Source organism: Rattus rattus, chromosome 5, assembly GCF_011064425.1.
Source record: "Rattus rattus isolate New Zealand chromosome 5, Rrattus_CSIRO_v1, whole genome shotgun sequence".
NCBI classification, from domain to species: Eukaryota; Metazoa; Chordata; class Mammalia; order Rodentia; family Muridae; genus Rattus; species Rattus rattus.
This window is the reverse complement of record NC_046158.1, coordinates 93,973,933-93,995,127: the sequence shown is the minus strand read 5'-3', so window position 1 is coordinate 93,995,127 and position 21,195 is coordinate 93,973,933. Positions and strand designations below refer to the sequence as shown.

General features: G+C 42.8%; 1 protein-coding gene across 1 annotated transcript in view; it reads right to left on the bottom strand.

Annotated features, from left to right (window-relative positions):
- Nucleotides 1-7,258: 7,258 nt before the first annotated feature.
- Nucleotides 7,259-21,195, bottom strand: part of C5H15orf41 (chromosome 5 C15orf41 homolog) — a 198,785-nt gene continuing 184,848 nt past the window's right edge. Inside the window, exon 11 of the mRNA XM_032903901.1 lies at nt 7,259-7,705. Within this exon, the coding sequence (XP_032759792.1) occupies nt 7,576-7,705 (130 nt within the window). The 3' untranslated portion in view covers nt 7,259-7,575. The remainder of the gene's footprint in view (nt 7,706-21,195) is intronic.

Below are 21,195 nucleotides of genomic sequence, written 5' to 3'. Positions count from 1 at the left end.
ATGCTAGAACTACATCAGGAATATTGAGTATCAAAATGGGCAGGTCTCATTGGTACCTTTACGGTGGGTCAGCTCTCTCTAGATGATTATGGAATCTGGGAATCTGATGGTGCATGTTTCCAGAACATGAGGAAATAGAGTGCCTTTGGGTTTCAAATGATGATACACTTGAATTGATGACTAATAAGGATGCACCCACTGAGGAGTGTACACAGCTTCTCTTCAAAGGTCAGATTCCATAGGCGAAAGAGCAGAGCTGCTTTCTCTAAAACAAGTCAGCCACTTCCATGACCAGGAAGCATTTTGACATGTACTAGGCATTATAAGAAGGATCAAGAAAAAACAAAAAAGAGAGAAATGGCCCCAATTATTTGTGTAATGAAAGTGAGGACATATTCAATATAAATTTAGCAATCATTTCTTCATTCAACAGTTACTAATCTGCTTCTCTGTCCAGGAATTTTAATAAGTTCTGGAGTGAGGGGAAGTCAGTGAAATAGATATAGTTTCTCCCCCCAAGAAGATAATAATCTAACTGGAAATTTACAATAAACAAACAAAAATAATGTGATCAATATGATATTTATTAAGAAAACAAGGAACTATAGTTTTCTGTAAAGAGTTAGTTTTGCCTGGATTTTGATTCCTTCCAAAATAGTTTCAATAAAAAAAAAATGCCACAAAGCTTACCCAGACATACTGAATTATTTCTGAATGAATGGATTTGCATTGGATATGAAAAATGACTAAAGACACCCCCCCACCACCACAAAGGATCAGTTTAAGTTATTCTAGAAATATCTTTAAAAAGCAGCAGCTTCCAGGAGAATTAATGGCCATTTTAGGTTAATGGTCACTGGCTTCATGTTTGGTCCTCAATTAAGCGCTGAACTTCAACTGTTATTACGCAATTGACGTGGTTATATTTCATTCTGGCATTTCAAAATGACCTTCTTTTAAAGGAGTGGAGCTGGTCTGACTGAGTAACAAGGTTCAGCAGTTGCACCTGACATGGCCACCCTGGTCTACTTCACTGCACTCGTGGTGGAGCTGAGGACTCTCTCTGTTTTGCTGGTACTGGTTTAGTTTTTATCATCCTCTTCTATGACATGAGGCAGCTCAGGAGAAATTAAAGAGAGGGAAAAGGAATGAAAAACAAACACAGCTTTTGCCTTATTGAAATACAAAAGGAAGCCCTGTTCTATCATCTCGAGTGTTGGGGGGTAAACACGGCTTAGCAAGTATCTTTTGAACATAAGGATGGGCAAGCTATAGTCAAGAAAAGAAAACCAGTAATATGTCTCATTTCTTTCCAAGTGACTCAGGACGTTTGGTAGTTGTAGGTAATTAGATTAAACCTACCATCTTTGTCCTCACACTGGAAGCACCAAGCACAAGTTGTACGCAGTGTTTTGTGATTTTTTATGAAGAAGGCATAGCACCCAAATTGAACTCAGCTACACTCACTGAAATGAATCAAGGCATCACGTGAAAACTTCCTGTCCCCCGAGTATTGTAGAGAAGTTTTAAAAGGCTCTTTGGAATTACTTTGATCAAGCTTTGAAATCATTTTCGTGAATCAGTATTGTATGAAAACTGTAATTTATGGTGCTTGACCTAAGCGGCTCTTTGTCTCATAGCCATATTCAAAACAATAGCAGGAAAGCACAAAACACGAAGGGAGCCCAGGCTCTTCTGGCTATTATTTAATTCATAATCCCATCTTTCCTTATTTAACCTTTAGAATCAGGCACGCTCTTCACAAAGCAGTTTGAGATTGGGTTCTCTTCAGAAAGGAAGGTCAGTAAGATGATTAGGCTCAACCATGTCACTCATGACCCCTCCTTAACCTAAGAGTGACTCAGGTTGAGATGGGCAACTTGTGCTTTTCTGGTGACACTGCAGGCGCATTTCCATTGTTTGTCTGCTGAGTTCCCTCTTACTTTGTTCTTTAACCCTAATTAAGAATGTGCCCACAGGGAGAGCGTCTCCTCCCATCCTTGTCATCAAATACCTATTCTATGAAGCAGTCTCCTCTCAGAATCCTGGACAATGACAAGCTGCTCTCACAATAATGGGGCAGAGTGACTCACTAAGCCAGACAGAAATTTTACTGTTCTAATTCACAACTATGATCAGCTGAACACAATCATGCGGGCTGAAAGACGCTATAAAACCTTCCATGGCTTGGCTTCTTTTGTGATTTTTTTTTTCCTCCTCTGAGACAGAGGCTCATATTGTAGCCTTGGCTGGCCTGGAAACGTCTATGTAAACCAGACTGCCCCTGTCTCCTGAGTGCAGGGACTAATGACATTTGCTGCCATGACCAGCTTTGTTGGCTCCTTTTGCCAAAACATTTGCCTCAGGCATAAATCTTATATGAAATATTTCTACATTAAGCACGCAGGATCCTATAGGCACTGGTAACGTGCATTCTGCGTGAGTTTTGCTTTTACTTGAGGAGATTAGTCAGTTATGACCTCCCAAGGATCTAGAGAAGACGTATCTTGCTTCTGGGATTATTGTCTACAAAGAAACAATAAAGAGACTAGTAGAAGGCATAACCACGTGGAAGGAAACTTGAGGTTAATGAAAGGGAAGATGACCAGGAAGAAACAGGGAGAGAAGAAACACACATTGCTCTTTAGAGTTCATTTAATTGAAACTCAAGGCCTGAAACAGGTTCAAAAGAGCAAACACCAGGTATCTTGGTTCCAGTGTAGAGAGTAAACAATGGGTGCAGGTCCCCAGGGAGAGCGAGTGAACTAACTGTTCACTTTGGTGCTGGGTGTTAATTAGTGTAGCCAGCCAGGGGACTATTTAGACTACCTCATCAGGGCTCTAAGCAGCCTCCTCCCTGGTGGCTCTCAGGAGTTAATGCAATCCCTGAAGGCCAATAATTCATCATTTTTTTCCAGAGTGGTGTTAAGCCTTGCAGGTAATGAGGGCTCATACTTAAAATGAATCCTCTTGAGCGGTGGACTTCAGAACTCTGAACTTTATCATGTGTAAAAAAGTTGACATACACCTTACTGGAAGGTAAAAAAAAAAAAGATTCTCGATTGTTTATGGTTCTTTAGGAAGGGGAGAGAAGGACAGAGAGGAGTCACACAGTCACCCTGAACATCAGGTGCATCAGCCTTGTTCGGAGTCAATCCCTATCCCTTGTTCAAAGGGGTCTAGGAGGCTTGTGGGTACAGGTGTGTGGCAAATCCTGGGGCAGAGAGAGCACTGTTTAGTTATGTTTTACTCATATTCCTGCATCCTGACTTGGTGCAGTTCATCAGCACAGTGTGCAAAATGGTTCATGAAGATGTTAAAGATTTGGCTTAAACATTGATGCTCTATTGATGACAGGCATAAAAGTAAGCTATCCCACGATTGCTATCCAGGGCTAAAGCTTGGATTGCCTATACTATAAAAATAATCAGTCGAGCAACATATAGGGATGCCGAAGAGGCATTTTTAAGACATCTGTATAAGTGTTCTGTATATCTGCATGTATGTATGTATGTGTGCCATGTACGTGCGTGGTACTCATGGAGGACATGGGTTACCTGGAGGTGCTACTGGGGCTGGGGTTTGAACCTGGATCCTCTGCAAAAGCACCATACTCTTAAATGTTGAAATCTTTCTCCAGCACTCAGAGAAGCATTTTTAAGACAAAAGAAAAGTCAAAGAGATTTTAAGCTTCCCATCTGGGAGTGTCACTCCTTCTCCGATGTCTCAGGCACAGTGGACACGGGGTCACACTGGTTTTTGAGTCACCCATAACGTTACTACAGGACATAGTTTACCGTTGGTTTCTTTCTTGCTCTGAAGGGCCAAATGCTTCAAGGTACAAGGTGGTATCTCTGTTGGGGGCTCAGTGAAACTTTGCCACAACACATTATGTCAGGTAGAAGGGTAAACAGCAAATGAAAGCACCTTTTGGGCGTTTACAATTTATTAGTGAATGGTCATCATAAATTAGGCTAATGTTAAGACAAGCAAATCTTTGACAAGGGTTTAGAAAGATTTTCAACATCTGTGCAGATACATGTAATTTACTGCACCCCTTCTAACTCCTCAAACCCAAACCAAAACAAACCAAACTGCTAGCTTAGGGCATACCATGAAACCAGATTTTAATATTTTTCTTTAAACTGTGTATAAAGTCCATGTAGTGGGTCTCAAATCGTCTCTCTATTTCATACACCAAACCTGCATGCTGCATTCTAGGTGGAAACAGGAGTCTGCCTGACTCCACCTTACTGGTAACTCTACCTTCTTTTCTAAGATTTCCTGGATCCTCTGCAAAAGCACCATACTTTTTTTTTTTTTTTATTAACTTGAGTATTTCTTATATACATTTCAGTGTTATTCCTTTCCGGTTTCGGGCAAACATCCCCTTCCCTCCCCCTTCCTTATGGGTGTTCCTCCCAACCCTCCCCCATTGCCGCCTCCCCGACAGTCTAGTTCACTGGGGGTTCAGTCTTAGCAGGACCCAGGGCTTCCCTTCCACTGGTGCTCTTACTAGGATATTCATTGCTACCTATGAGGTCAGAGTCCAGGGTCAGTTCATGTATAGTCTTTAGGTAGTGGCTTAGTCCCTGGAAGCTCTGGTTGGTTGGCATTGTTGTACATATGGGGTCTCAAGCCCCTTCAAGCTCTTCCAGTTCTTTCTCTGATTCCTTCAACGGGGGTCCCGTTCTCAGTTCAGTGGTTTGCTGCTGGCATTCGCCTCTGTATTTGCTGTATTCTGGCTGTGTCTCTCAGGACTGATCTACATCCGGCTCCTGTCGGTCTGCACTTTTTGCTTCATCCATCTTGTCTAATTGGGTGGCTGTATATGTATGGGCCACATGTGGGGCAGGCTCTGAATGGGTGTTCCTTCAGTCTCTGTTTTAATCTTTGCCTCTCTCTTCCCTGCCAAGGGTATTCTTGTTCCCTTTTTTAAAGAAGGGTAAAGCATTCACATTTTGATCATCCGTCTTGAGTTTCATTTGTTCTAGGCATCTAGGGTAATTCAAGCATTTGGGCTAATAGCCACTTATCAGTGAGTGCATACCATGTATGTCTTTCTGTGATTGGGTTAGCTCACTCAGGATGATATTTTCCAGTTCCAACCATTTGCCTCTTAATTTCATAAAAGTCGTTATTTTGATAGCTGAGTAATATTCATTGTGTAGATGTACCACATTTTCTGTATCCATTCCTCTGTTGAAGGGCATCTGGGTTCTTTCCAGCTTCTGGCTATTATAAATAAGGCTACGATGAACATAGTGGAGCACGTGTCTTTTTTATATGTTGGGGCATCTTTTGGGTATATGCCCAAGAGAGGTATAGCTGGATCCTCAGGCAGTTCAATGTCCAATTTTCTGAGGAACCTCCAGACTGATTTCCAGAATGGTTGTACCAGTCTGCAACCCCACCAACAATGGAGGAGTGTTCCTCTTTCTCCGCATCCTCGCCAGCATTTGCTGTCACCTGAGTTTTTGATCTTAGCCATTCTCACTGGTGTGAGGTGAAATCTCAGGGTTGTTTTGATTTGCATTTCCCTGATGACTAAAGATGTTGAACATTTCTTTAGGTGTTTCTCAGCCATTCGGCATTCCTCAGCTGTGAATTCTTTGTTTAGCTCTGAACCCCATTTTTTAATAGGGTTATTTGTCTCCCTGCGGTCTAACTTTTTGAGTTCTTTGTATATTTTGGATATAAGGCCTCTATCTGTTGTAGGATTGGTAAAGATCTTTTTCCCAATCTGTTGGTTGCCGCTTTTGTCCTCAACCACAGTGTCCTTTGCCTTACAGAAGCTTTGCAGTTTTATGAGATCCCATTTTTTCCATTCTGATCTTAGAGCATAAGCCATTGGTGTTTTGTTCAGGAAATTTTTCCAGTGCCCATGTGTTCCAGATGCTTCCCCTCAGTTTTTCTTCTATTAGTTTGAGTGTCTGGTTTGATGTGGAGGTCCTGATCCACTTGGACTTAAGCTTTGTACAGGGTGATAAGCATGGATGATTCGTATTCTTACATGTTGACCTCCAGTTGAACCAGCACCATTTGCTGAAAATGCTATCTTTTTTCCATTGGATGGTTTTGGCTCCTTTAGCACCATACTCTTAAATGTTGAAATCTCTCTCCAGCACTCAGAGAAGGCTTAAAATCCTGTCTTGGACCTGCCACACTTGTGACCCTTGGGAGGAAGGTAAGAGACCAAGCTTTTCTCTAACCAGGTACAAAAGGAACTGACCAATGTGTATGAGTTAAGGTATTTGTTTCCAAGAGTCATAATTTTATTTCTAAAACTCTTCAACATTATCAAAGCTACATTTTTACAAGCATGAGGGCAAACTTTTTTTTTTTTTTACAAAATACATTTTTTTGGGGGAGATACAGATTAGTTTTTAATTTCCCAAAAGATAGGTTTATAATTATTTTATTGATGTTTTGCTTCTCACTGAAGCCTGGTGTACAGTATATAAAAGTGAAGAAATTAAAGTGAATAAATACAAAATCTCTTTTATATTGCTTATTTAAAAATCACATGAGGATTTTTCTGGTACACTGAATTCATTCAAAGCTGACTGTTTATAATGTCTAAATCATTTGAGTATTATACAATTATGCAGTATAAAATGCAGACTTAAAGCAGTATGTATGAATGTACTTTAAAAAAATCTCATAAAAATAGCTGCTAACACTGTGCTGGCTGCAGTCCGGTTTAGACGGCCACTGTAGACAGGAGCCTGGGGTTCAGTCCTCTGCCTCAGCCTCAAGCCAAAGGAGCAAGGTTTTCCAGACACAACTGCAACTCATACTTGAAGGTGAGGTCAACGTGAAGTGTTTGGTGTTCAAATCAACTTTATGAAAAGAGGAAATTCTCATCATGGGGGATTTTTGCAGCTTGGCTGAATGCCACAGAAGTCAGGAGGCCACGAGACTCCATGGAAAAGGCTCCGGTCCGGCTCTGCTGAGCCCCAGGTGAGAAGGAACACTTACTCATGGACTTCCTGTCTCCAGCTTCTCTAGGTTTGGCTAGGTTTTTCCCCGGTGGTAATGCAACACTCAGTACCAGTGTACCCTTGCAGAGACTGGGGGACAGAAGAGAGAGGAGGGGGAGGGGGAGGGAGAGGGAGAGAGAGAGAGAGAGAGAGAGAGGGAGAGGGAAGAGAGAGAGAGAGAGAGAGAGAGAGAGAGAGAGAGAGAGAATGAATATGAATGGAGGTTTAGAAGAAAATATATTTGATTACAGGGAGGAGAACTAAAAAATCATACCTTTCAGTCTCCATACTTTCTCTTCTGTTCAGTATACAAGGAGAAAGCATTCGGAAGGAAGCAAGATTATGACTATCTATAAACTAACTGTTTGTCAGAGACAGAAATGCTGATAATGAGTGGGTTGTGTCTGTAGTTCTTGGCTATTCACATCGCCCAGGGATGAAGGAAAACAGAAACTCTTGATATGTTTGTGTAGAGAGGTAGGGCTGCGACGGCAGCAGCAGGGTTCAGCTGAAGTTCAGGGCAGATGTTGCCAGCAGTTTATACTGCAGGAAAGTAACATTGCTTCCGGCTTCTCTTCCGGGACCTTCGGGGTCAAGCTGTGCTGTGGCATAAGGTGACGATGTCTGTTGGGAAAGAGGCTTTGAGCAGGATGCCCCTTTCCCGGTTGCAGTCCAGTTCCTGGATAAATCCATACCAATAGATGACCAAGCCTGGTCCGAACCTGCAAAAACAACAGAAAATGTCATGCATGCCCACGGCAATACAGTCCAGAAAACAGACATTTTGGAGGCATGGATAAAAGACAGTTTAAGTGAGTGATACCATATCGGCTTGCTTTGGCTGCTAGCTCGATGATTGGAGGCAGCTGGGTACAAACTTAAGCACTCATTTAATCCAACTGTTGCTACCTTGACGGATCTGTTTCCTTTCTTCGCAGGAGCCCATCAGAGCTCGGTTCACCTGTGGCATCTTTCAATAAAGGGCCACGAGGTGTGGGCTGAGGAGATCACGGCTAAGCTGAGGAAGGCTACATGTAAAGGAGAAGCCATGATGGGCCGGGAATGCCTGGCTCTGGGAGACCGGACTTCTAATATTCCCTGGTACTATCTTAAAAATCAAACTTGTCTACTTTTAAAGCCCTCAGCAGGTGGAGGCAGGAGGGTCTGTTAGCCTGAAGCCGATCTGGGCTATCTCATAACATCTGCAAAAGAGCTTAGAACAGTGGGACAGCCTGAGGTTCTCTCTGGCTATCATGTTTAATTCAAGTATCACTGTGGCCAGAAATATCTCCTGATATTATTTGCAATTTAGGAAGATAAAATATGTGTCAAACTAGGATGTCTCAAAAAGACCTCTATGAAAGTGAGGAAGTGATATGGAATTGAATTGTAAGTGACCACAGAAACAAGGGACAGTCACAGAGACTTGTAACTCACTATGGATGGACAGAGGGAGGCTTAAAAGCTCAACGTCTACATTGTGCTCCCGGAGTGAGTTTATCTTCGGTTTTGTTGGCAGCCACTGATCCCTGCCAGGCACACCCAGGAAGTGGCCCTACAGCCGACTTCACCCATCAGGAAGTTGAGACCTTTAGGCAGGGTTCATAAAGAAGTAATTGCTATCAATCACCAGGCACAGAGAGACCCTTTGCGCATGAGTTTCACGTTTTCTCTGCCGAGAGAACTTAATTAAAGGGCAGGGCTACTTTTGGTGTAGTGTTGCAGGAATTTTACAGTGAAATCATAAATTATGAATGTTGGGTTAGTGAAAGGATGTGTAAAAACAGAACTGCTTTTTGTATTCTAACATTACAGCAGGCTGAACGAAGCTAGGCCAAAAGCTTTTGCCTTCCATGATTTATTATCCGCTGTGGCGGACTTGCCAAAACTAACAGTACAGGATGGGCTAAGAGACACTGTAATGCACGTGAACAAGTTCAGTTGGATGTCATGGGCTGGCTTACTTGGGGATTCACATCGGTGGGTAAGCCTAGTTGTAGTCAAGATTAATTCAACCTTTTTGAGTCTCTTCTGAGTAGGGACAATCTTCTGAATTGGGCCTTGTGAGAGTTTAGGGAAGGGTGGTGATGCTCTTTTCTTCCTCAGCATCTTCAAGGAAAAGCTTTCTTTGAAGTAGAAGAATTAGGTTCCTTGTGAACTGAGGGTGAGCACCAAGACTTGAATACCCAAGCTCATACCTAGACAAGAGCTGGCTTCTATCTAACAAATTGTTTCTTAGCAATGACAAACAGACCCACACCCACATCCACGTACCACACACACGGCACTCTGTTCACAATGGGAACATAAACCATTGTGTAGCTAAACTTCATAAAGAGTTTTGAGAGTTGTTCCAAATGATGTCAGAGTTATCAAGGCAAATCTGGTAACAGACAAATGACCTGCATGTCCATGGGCCTCGCTCGCTCGCACAGGCCCTAAACCATCCCATTGTAATACACTGGCAGCAAGGCCTCCATGAATCTGATAGCAAGCTCCATACATTTCTCCACTTTATTAGGCAGCCACACTGGAGACCACAGTGTTCTTCAGAAAGGCACTAATATTTTTACTAAGGGAGCAAAAGCGTGATCTAGCCAGTCATGGAGAAGAACAAAAGAATATACGGGCATCGTAAAAAGCAAGCCCAGTATTTTAAAGATTTAATAAAACAAAAAACACACATCACCAGCACTGGGCAAGCAACAGCAGCCTGCACTTCCCCTCAACAGCTAAATCACAAGGCAAAGGACTCGGAGCATGACAGCTCTTTATGAAAATGGCCCTTTCTAGTCAGAGAGGCCAGGCTGGGGAACACCTCCATGCTCAAGAAAACGGCTTGTTTCGCCCACGAGGCAACAGCTGAAATCTGGCAAGCACAGAGGTTTTGGCAGGACTGTGAACCTGACGATTTCGAGTGATGGTTCAGGACCAAGGTGCCCAAAACACAGCAGCCTGGATGCATTCACACAACTGCCAGGACTCTACCGTCTCTATCTTTACGGTTCTTGTGGGAGTTAGAAAACACCAGTGCTCGCATGAGCCCAAACACTGTAATGAAAAACTTCATCTGATTAGGTAAAAATGAACCAGCACAACTTCTTGTATAAATGGACTGCTAGGGCTTTTACATTACACGGTTCATAAATGACAAAGATAATATGGATTTCTAGAAGGTGACAGGTTTGGAACTATACTGACAGAAGAGCATCTGGCTCTGCTCCCTTGTGCTTCGCTGAGATTTCCTTAGCAGCTCAGGGTCCTGGGATTATCAGATGTTGGTAAGACAGACTTTGGGCAGTTTATTGTTTATGCAGGAGCTGACCACATAGAGCTAGCCTGAGCTAATGTGTGAGACCATGTCTTAGAGCCTGGTTGGAGGATGCTCACTCTGGTGCTGGGCCTTCCACTGCTCAGAGGCACTTAGCATGTGAACACATGAATGGTGTCTGACCCTTCTCATGGGTCACTATGATTTGACAATTGCTAGTCCCCTCAGTGCAGTTTGTATTTCCTTGAGGTACAGATACTAGGATGAGAGTCACTACTGAACAAGTAATCTGTTTATGAATAAAAACCACCAACTTGTTAAATTTAACAAATAGCTCTTGAGAAAGATGGGGAAGGTCAAGAGCTTGAAGGGATGAAATAATGTCAACTTTACAAAGGCGTTAAGCATTTTTCTGGCTTCCTGCCACTTTAGGGTACTTAGAGACATTGAGGAGGAGACAGTGGAACTAACACTGGGTGTCGTTTGTGTGTTGTACTTCATCACTTCATTTCTTTTTATTCTGGGAGCCAGATGAGGGCAGAGAGCACATATTACTTCCATTCACCTCCTCAGGGATACAAGACAGTGCCTAGCTCACGGCAGATAGTCTCTGGGACAAGATGGAGGATGAGGTTAACAACAGCAGTCCTGGCGGCTTAGTACTGTCCGCTGCATTAGTGGTGGTCTAGAGACAGCAGTGCTGGTGAAATCAACATAGTCATTCAGAATGACCTGGAACGAATACATTGATGACGTATGTACGGATCACAGTGACAACAGGTAGGTACATCAACATCTCTTCTGAACTAGGTATTGACATGACTCCATGGTAGAAAATTCCACAGCTGACCTTGGGGTGTGGGTTGTAGTAAGAGAAGAAGCACTGAAAATATGGTTTAAAATTACCTTCAGCCTCTGTGTATAAAGTACATAGAAACATACATGAATGTTGTTTTGAGACCTTGTCCCATCTCAGAAGATATCTCACTATACAGTGTAAATGTTCAGAATTCCTAAAGAAAGCCAAATTTGAAAGACCTCAGGTCCCATGTACTTGGTACTCACACTGCTTTAATACTTCCATAACAATTCCAGGTGCCACAGATACGTCTGAACACTTTCAACATATGAGCTCACTTAATTCTTGTGACATCATGAACTAGTCTCAAGTACACTCCCTGTTCTACAAAAGAAGAAACTAAGGCAAAGGTCTTAAAAACTTAGTACCGGGCTGTCTGTGACAGTACAGTGGCATGTGGAGTGATCCATTTAACTGAATAGGGAGAGAGAGGAGCAGAATTGAACCAGAAAAAGGGGAAGTGACTTGGTGCTAACTAGACTCTACCAAAATGCTTTGGACAGTCCTGGGGCCATGTTTACAGAGAGCAGCTGCCAGTTCCCAGTTGGAACTGACTTAGAGGGAAATCCTAGGCTAACTGGGGAACTGCCAGGATATCAGAGCATGCCTGACCTAGAAAAGCATAGCAGCATGCTCTTAGCACACCAATTTCAAGAGGGCTCTTGGGGAGTTGATTCGTGTTTTGTCTCGTCTCGTCTCGTCTCGTCTCGTCTCGTCTCGTCTCGTCTCCTCTCCTTCCCCCACCCCCGCCCCTGCCCTCTCTCCCCCTCTCTCTTCTCATGTAGCTCAGGCTGGCCTTGAACTTGCCACGTAGCTAAAAATGACCTTGGCCTCTTGATGCTTTTGCCTCCACCACCTAAGTGTTAAGATTACATGCATGTACCACCACTCTGATCTCTATGCTATGTCTCTGAAGTGCAGAATCAAGGCGATTTGTAAGATGCCCAAGACTTGGATTTTTATGTAATACCCCCACTCCCACCCCATAGTTGAAACATCTGAAAACACAAAGGGAGTTGCCTTACAAACCACTGTGAAAGGATCTACTAATCAGGGCTTGGCTTTCATTAATTAAGATTTTGAAAGGCTGGGGCTATAGTTTAGCAGAGTCTTGGCTTGGCAGTCATGAGATCAGAGTTTGATTACCTGCACCATATAAACAAGGTATAGTGACATATGCCTATAATACCAGTACTTAAGAGGTGAGGGCAGGAAGTCCAGAAGTTGAAAGTCACCATTGACCGTACAATGGGTTTGAAGCCAGCTTGGGCTACAAGAGATCATGTCTCAGTAAAAATAAATGAACTAATATATACAAACTATGAATTTGTACACAAACCCTCCCAATCCCTTTCTTTTGAGAAACTGGTCTAGCTACAACCACAGGGAGCTCAGTCAGCACCACTCAGATATAACTAATGTCCTCAGACTGCCCATGGCCTCCACTGTTCTCTGTGACTCCAGGATGCCAAGGCTCTGTGCCATGCCCTGATCATCATGGAGGTTCACTCTAGAGAGACTACTTTCTTCACACATACCTCTTCACTGAATGTGTGGAAGGACAACATAGCCCTCAGGAATTTTGTGCATCAACACAGATGGAAGATAACACTGTGCGTGGTCTTGTCCTGCCTGGTTGATTCTTTTCCATCATCCACTGGCACCCTGTGGCTGTCAGAATGCTTGACCCCCACTCTGGGCTGTAATCTGGACAGTCTCAAACCTGGACAGAGGGACTTGAGGGGCTGTGGGGACACTGTGGGTATACACCAAGCACTGTGCTCAGTTGCAGAGGGAGAAATCTATCTTGTCTTATTTTTAAAATGTTGATAACAGAATTCACAGGAGATTTCAGTCACTTTGCTTCTTATAAGTCGATGGGATTGAAAAGCACAGCTGTTATCTTATGGGGTGCAAAGATTGTTTTTGTTTGTTTTGAAGAAGAGCTTCGTAACTGTTCTAATTGCTTCTGTTTCTTTCTGTTGCTGGATGTGTTGTGCACAGGTGAACAGCATCCACAGAGCGAGTTCTGTGATATGGGTAACACTTAGTCACATTGAAGATGTGTGAAAATACTTAGCAAACTTGTAACTAACCTGTCCCTGCACATATGGTTTGCCTTCACAGCAAGAGTGAGCTGAAAGGAAAGACATTTAGCAACTGCATCAGACCCCATTCAGAACTCCCTCTACTGAGAGAAGGCTCACCAATGTCATGGACAGGGAGAACGGAGCCACCGGTGATGGTGGAGCTGGAGTTCTCAGGGAGCTGAAGAGAGAGGGCATTGTAGGTAGACGTCAGCAATGCCCGCTGTGCCTCCTGCCTGTTGAAATTCAGGCCTTTGTACAACCAATGCTTTTCTGTTGCTGTGAGAAAGCACCATGGCCTGGCAATTTATAGAAGGAGGAATTTACTTGGGTTTATGGTTCCAGAGGGCTAAGTGTTTATCATGGCGGGGAGGTATGACAGTTGCAGGGGTGGTAGGTGGAACAGGATGCCCAGAGCTCACACCTTTAAACACAAGCATGAAGCAGAGAGTAAACTAGAACACTCTTTAAACTCTCAAAGCCTATCCTTAGTGACATCTTCCAGCAAGGCAACACCTCTGCCAAATGGCCCCAAACAGTGCCAACAACTGGGGACTAGTGTTCAAATACATGAATCTATAGGGAGCATTCTCATTCAAACCACGACACCATGATGTAAATATTAGATGGATCGAAGGATTTGTTTTCACCAGCAAGGAAAGTGACAGGATGTCACTTCTAAGATTAAGCTACACAGGCTGTGGTCTCCATTTTGGTGAAGGCTTCTTTTGCTTATGTGTTGAAGCCAACTGCTATGCGGGAGCTACTCATGCAGTGAAGAGGAACTGAGCATGGTCTCAGCCACTTAGGAAATGGAGAAAGAGGCACCCTTAGTCTCTTTATATGAGACCAACACTGCACTACTCCAGGCTGGAAGAGATTGAAACAGAGGGCTGTTGGGGGCCAGGAAGTGTGATGTCTAGAGCCTTGCTGTATGTCTATTGCTAATTCAGCGAGACTGTGAAAATGTGTGTTATTTTAGGCCACAGTTTCATAGACAATTGCTATACAGCAATGGATAGCTAACACAAATATTCACTGTAGATTCGAGGGTGAGTATAATCAACTTTCATTCTTCACATATGCAGCACTGAGGGTCCTGGTTGGTACAGATTGGCTTTTCCAGTCACAGATGAACCCTGGATCCATACAGAAGGAGATTATCAGTAAGCACCAACTATACACATCCAGGCAAGCCCCTGTTACTGAGCAACTCCGTGTCTCCTGCTGTCAGAGCTTCTTGGCTGTGCACCAGTCCCATGCTTGCTGTGTGTCTGAGAAGCTGGTGTTACACACGGAAGATTTTTCTGGTTTTTTTTTGTCCCTGATTCTGTGGATTTGCTGTTACACTTGGTTATAGAGAACTTCTAAAGCTGCAAATGAGAAGTCTGGGTTGGGGCCAAAAAGTGTGAGAGGCAGGTTAAGGTGGGACACCCAGTTGGCTGAAATCAACGACTGGCGACTGGGGGAGAGACAGGAAAAACCACAGCAGTGACGGCCCATGGCCGCTCTGTGTTGGAGCAAACAGACTTTGTCTCTCTCAGCAGATGCTGGGGACAGTCTAGGAAAAACAGATGCTGAGGACATTTTGTTCAGTTTTAAAAAGGCAGTAAAAGCAGCAAAGTATTTTTAAAGACTGTCAGCCAGAACATTTAAAAAAATGTCCTTCAGGGAGTAAAGTCTTAGTTTTCCAGAAAAACTGGGCTATCCTTAGATGGTCTGGGGGGTTGCAGACAGCAAATGTTTCATAGAACATGGGATAATCCCCACTGATTGTGTGATTCAGGTGAAGATTTTCTACAACTCCCTGAGAAATCCAGTCTATCAGAAAACGTGGGTCCCCAATTCAGGTAGAACATGCTTCCATTTGCTAACTCATGGGATGAAAAGGTATCCCTGTTGTGGCTCTCCGCTCTTCTGAAATGCAAGAATTCTTCAGCTGGTTTTCAATAGTTTATAGAGAACGGGAGGCCTACTAGTTCTGCATGGCCATCGCAGTGCTTTGAGTGAGAAATGTTCCTCCCAGCCTCAGGCATTTGCACACTCGGTTCCCAGCTAGTGGTGCTGTTTGGGAAAGACCTGTTGGAGGAATTACTTTACCAGGTGCCGGCTTTGAGATGAAAAAGGCCTCATAACTTCTAGTTTGTTCTCTCTGCTTTCTGGTTGCCATTAAAGATGCAAACCCTCAACTGCCTGTTCCAGATGCCACACCTGCCTGTGGCTACGGCACTCCATGGTGATGTGCCATGGTGTTTCGCCACAGGGACAGCGTAGTTACTTATACAGTCATCTTCATCCAACCGATGAAAAAAAGTTGGACACTAAAAGGTCAGGCTAACAGTCTGACGCCATTGCTTGCTCTTGGTAATGAGCATACTGACTGTCTTTCATTACCCCTTGTGTTTACTCAGGAATTTTTAACAGAGATTCAACTTTGAAAAATATTTATGATACCTGGAAAAGATAAAAAAGCAGAGTGGGTACAGGGCCTAGGAGCCACCTGTCTGAGAGGGATCACTCTTCAATAGTTTTACCTGACATTTACCTAGCTACTCAGTCAGATTTGAATAACTTCATTCAGGAAGTACATGGATGAGCAACCCATAACTCTGGTTAGAAAAGAAAAAGAAAATGTTTGCATTTGAGGAAGGGTGTTTAAAGTCTTGTTGATCAGGAGGAAGTAAGTTATGGAGAGACCATTGCATCCAGTCCAGAGAAGAGAGATGCTTCCACTGTGAAGGAGCTCAGCAAGGCACTACCACAGCGAGTGCCATCAAGATGACTGGAGGAAGTTACAAGAGGCCCAGGAAGAAAGAGGCTAAGGGAGCCTGGGAGGTGGAGCGTTCAGATTTCCCCTTCCAGAGAAGGTTCAGGTTTGTTGAATAGGGTTGGTATTGTGAAGTCTCCATCTCTCTCTCTCTCTCTCTCTCTCTCTCTCTCTCTCTCTCTCTCTCTCTCTTATAGAGATATATCATACCTGTGTCGTTAAATTGGTATATTTATGTCTTCAGCTCTATGAGAAAAAGATTCACATATTTATGTATACATGAATGCGCGTGCACGCGTGCGTGCTTGTGTGCGTGCGTGTGTGTGTGTGAGAGACACTGTGTATTTCAATTAAGCTTCAGTTGGAGGGTGACAACAACGGTATGACTGATTGACTTGTAAAGTTTCTTTTCATGCGAATCTTCATCAAACAACAAAAACAACTTGTATTGATAAAAATCTCTGTTCCCAGCCCAAATCTTTGATTTCAAATCATAGTCAATCAGAAAGGAAATCTTCTTTAGGAAATGGAAAAAAAAATTAGAAAAAGTAGAATTCCGAGGATCATACACATGATACATATGCAGATGCACATTTTTCTTTCCCTTCGGAGTGGCTGTGTGGGGTCTATCTATCTTCTGAGGATGTGTGCAGACATGTGGTTGTTGGACACGGCCTGTTTCCCAGTCCAAGAGACCTGCATGTGGTTCTTATGAAGACACTGTTTTCAAACACAGAGTTCAAGATGAAGGAGAAATATAAAACATCTTGTAATTGTTTTAAAATAAACTCTTATGCCGTTTATTTAGTTTTTAATCTGCATGTTGTAGATTGGCTGTGCACTTGTTAATCACTGTTGTATGTATCTCCAGACAGAGTTGTAAATAACTTTTCAGTCCAAGTGAAACATGCCTGCACGTGTTTATGTGGAAAGTATGTGTCCTTAGGCCTGTGTGTAAATATGTGTACAGTGATAACAGATTAGCGATCATGTAATATAACATAATAAAGTCTGGCACTATGGTCAATTTAAAACACAATGCAAATATCCCTTTTCACAGCATCTAGGAATGAAATAAAAATACAATAACTTGGCTCATTTACCTTTTTTTTTTTTTTGGCTTGGCAGGATCATGATTGTAAATTGAAATAACTGAAGAAAGAGAACCCTTAGTCACGGAATTTAAAAATACAACTTCAAGCTAGGCCTAATAGTGAACACCAGGAACCGCACACAGGGAAGGTGGGAAGAGGAACATGGGCTTCAGACCAGCCTTCCATACACAATACGTTCAGGGGTGGCTTGGGCTATGTAACATTTGCCTCAAAAACAAAAAGAAACAAACAAAACCCAGGATGACAACAAGAAAACACCCTAAAACCAAACCAAAGTAAACCTAAATTTCCTTCACTAAAAACAAGAAAAAGTGACAACCTCATCTTTTTTAAGCAAGGTATTTTCTATATAATTAAAAATAAAAAGTAAATAACATGCTGATTAACTTCAGGTTTTCATGCCACACAGAATAAAGAGAGACCTTCGCATGGAGATTCTCTTCCATGTTTCCAAGTCCACATCAGATTACCTTGAAAACTGTACTATGTTTCTTTGTACTATGTCGGGCACTCTTAGATGCCATGCTTGAGGTCTTTCTACTGAATTAATTTTTTTTTCTTCAGAAGAGGAAGAGAGCAAAAGGAGAAGGTATTTATTTGCTGTTTTCTTGGATAGATGTTTACTTCTGGCCTGGGTCAGCTCCTCTGAACTGACCTGACAGGAATCTACATGTACGCTCGCATGTTCGACAGTAGAGCAAGCAACAGGAGAGGAAAGAAAGGTTCTCTTTAAGTGGCATAGAATTTAATAACGATGTTGAAGCAAATTCTCCATTTAAATGGACATGTACTTTACTAAATAAACCCAACACAAAAGGTTTCGCAGGAGAATAACTGTATCAATGATGTGTTATTTGGCAAGTCTACCTAGAAAAGATGAGTTTTCATTGCTGTTGTATTTATTCATCTCTTGATCCCTTTAAATTCCCACAGTACTTCCATTAGGGCTGGAGAGAATGAAGGGTGGGGTCAGGGTTCCCAAGAAGACAGGGGAACCTTTGGGACGGGATCTTCTGAGGTGATTAAGGCTGGTGAAAGTGTAGGCAGGTGCATTTCAAACAAGGATCCCAGGGGCGAGAGGCAGTACACATCCGTGGATGGGAAGATGACACAGCCGCAGTGTGGCAAGGAGAGAAGGAAACCTTTGAAATTCACACTGGGCCAAGGTCACCTCCACGTTGAGAGCGCCAAAGCACTGAGAATGAGCGCATGCTTCGGGCGCACTTGGGTGCAAATCACATCTCTCCACCTAGAATTTATTCCCAGCCTTCTTCCAAAAGTTGGGGGTGGTTTACAAAATTGGTTGTGTGAATTATTACATGTTTTCTCAGTTATTTCCCCAGGGAAACACGCCAAAGGCAAACCCATCATTTCAGCTGATTTAGTGTTTGGTGTCAGAGAATTCATAATTGATATGACAGGCATAATGGATAGTGATCACTGGATTGGCAAAGCCTGGGCTGACTACCCGCGGCCAGGCTGGTTCCGACCACTCTGCTCACGGATTCACTCTGGTAAGTCCTATGGTTATTTCCCAACTTCTGTCCAACTTCTTGGATATTAGAGATGCATACTAAATAGTTTATTACACAAACGCTGCTTCTGCAATTGCTTCCCCCTCATGTGGACTTTTATTGTTCGGAATAAGACATATGGAGTTTCTTCTACTTTGACTCAGTTCGCTAAAGATCACAGGGTAACTCAGAGTTCAGTGAGACATTTATCTCAAGGCACTAGGAGATTTATAGGTTCTGAATGTATAAAAGTCTGCTTTAAAAAAATCAGAGTCTTCATCCCTGGCAAAGTCAAATAACTAAGGGATTAAGGCTGATGTGCACTTGCCCTATAAATCTATCATTAAGCAAGTGTGATACAAGGCTTCAGGTATGCAAGATCCCAATTTGCTCTAAATGGATAGTTAAATTGTCTGTTCTTTACAGCAAGTATTTCATGATAAGGAAAATCTCTTTGGCTAAACAAATCATCTCCCCACCCCTACAACATCCCCCCAAATAAAACTGTTCCGTTTTCCATCATGGAAGAAAATGCTGGAAATGAGAAAACAAATTAGAAGCCAAACACACACACACACACACACACACACACACACACACACACACACACACACACACACACACACACATTCTCACTCGTATAAATATGTTTGATAGCTGTCAAACACGAACTTTCAGAATATAAGCTGTCTGAGGACTGCTCATATTACAGGGCACACAGGACTCTGTCGATGTTTGTTTAATTGGGTGTGAGTGTGCAAATGCACACCTCTGTTGTAAGACCCTGCACACCCATACCCCAAGTCGACCCCCTAACAACATTTTTGTTAGTAAGTTTGCCACATAGGGAAGAGAATCTGTCTTTTAAGAGCAAGAGAATAAGCCTTGAAATAGGGCTACGGTGACCTTGTCTGTTTGCTGTAAATGCTGGTAGGTCCCTGTGCTTTGTAGAGTGGTCTTTGGCCTGGGAGAAACCAAAAGTACTCGTTCCTGGAAGGACTACTGTTGGAGGCTTTTAGTCTTAGGGCTTGTGGGAATTAGTTGTTAAGAAGCAAAGCAAAGCAAACCAAAACACCCCCAAACCCCCTGAAGCCCACTGCTGCACACGGGTGGTTTTTAGTTCTTTTTAAATACAATCCATGTAGGTAGGCTTTTGTTTACCGTAGCTCTTATCTAGATGATAAGGTTGTAAAAACATCAGTCAAAATGAAGAGCCACTGTTCCCACCCCTGTTTTATTTTTATTTCTTTTTCCAAATACCTTAAGGTGTTTAAGATGAAGGAAGAGATATCAAACTATTACAGTGAACAGATACAGGAGGGACACAGGCTTTGTCCTCTTTGAACAATAAATACATCCTGGAGTGCTGACTCACACAAGTTAGGAGAGCCCTGCAGGCCTCAGTGTCACTTTTCAAAGCAATAATATAGTCAGTCAGTCTATCTATCTATCTATCTATCTATCTATCTATCTATCTATCTATCTATCTATCTATCTATACACACACACACACACACACACACACACACACAGGCACACAAGTTGATCTTTCCATTGTTTCCTACAGAGCTCTTTAAATAAGAATCATATGGCTTCTATATATTGGTATGAGGCTTTCAATGTGTTCATAACCTGCCTTCCCCCATAAACAGTCATATGCAATAAAATGTCAGAACAGAAATAAAAAGAAAAAAGGAATGCAAGGTGGAAATTGGCAATGTGAACTTGAAAGGTCAATTTTATTGCTGAAAAACTTAAGTCAGCGAAGGTGCAAGCTGGTGAGGTTTAGCTTAATTAGTGCTGGGGTCATAGAAAGAAGCCATGAGCTAGGGATATTACCCAGTGAAGGGACACTGCTGAGGGGCTGAAAAGGCCCATGGGGTGCAGGCACCATCAGGACCAGGAGGACACTGGAGGCTAGTGGCAGGGCTGCTCCTATAGGAAGGGCAGAACTCATCAGTCCTGGGCTTTAGGAGCCCAAGGACCAACTGCTTCTCTTTCTAATATAACCAAAGTATGGTGTTCTACTCGGTATAATGCCCCTGCGGTTGACCCAGGATAGAGTTTACTCCAGTCATTTTTCTGGCATGCTAGAAACTGTGAGACTGGTAGAAGATACAAACTATTTGTTTGACTGTTTCTTTGACTAAAGTGATATCAGCAGTAATTATAAACACATATTCTCAATCCTAAGAGCCTACTGGTATTAATCAAATCTTTGATATGTCCCAGAAATTCTTGTCAAGATCTTTGTTTGCTTTATGTCTTTTAAAGCAAAACCCCAATGGGTTGGTAATAGCAGCCCCATTTAAATTTTATTATTTTATGGGCATTTTGCTTGCACGTGTATCTCTGTACCACTTGTAGTAGTACCATATTTGCTGAGCAAGGATCATAAGGTTGTGAGGAACTGGTTATGATGAAGAAGAGGATTACTAATGCTTAGCCATTTACTATGAGCCTGGTCCTATGTTAAATATGTTGTACACGTGATCTCAGTACTTGCAATGAGCCTGCCAGGTAGAAGTGCTGGTTGGAAACAGGAAGTAGAGGTAGGGAGGCTGGTGTACGAGTTAGGGTGCCTATGGCTTTGGTGAAA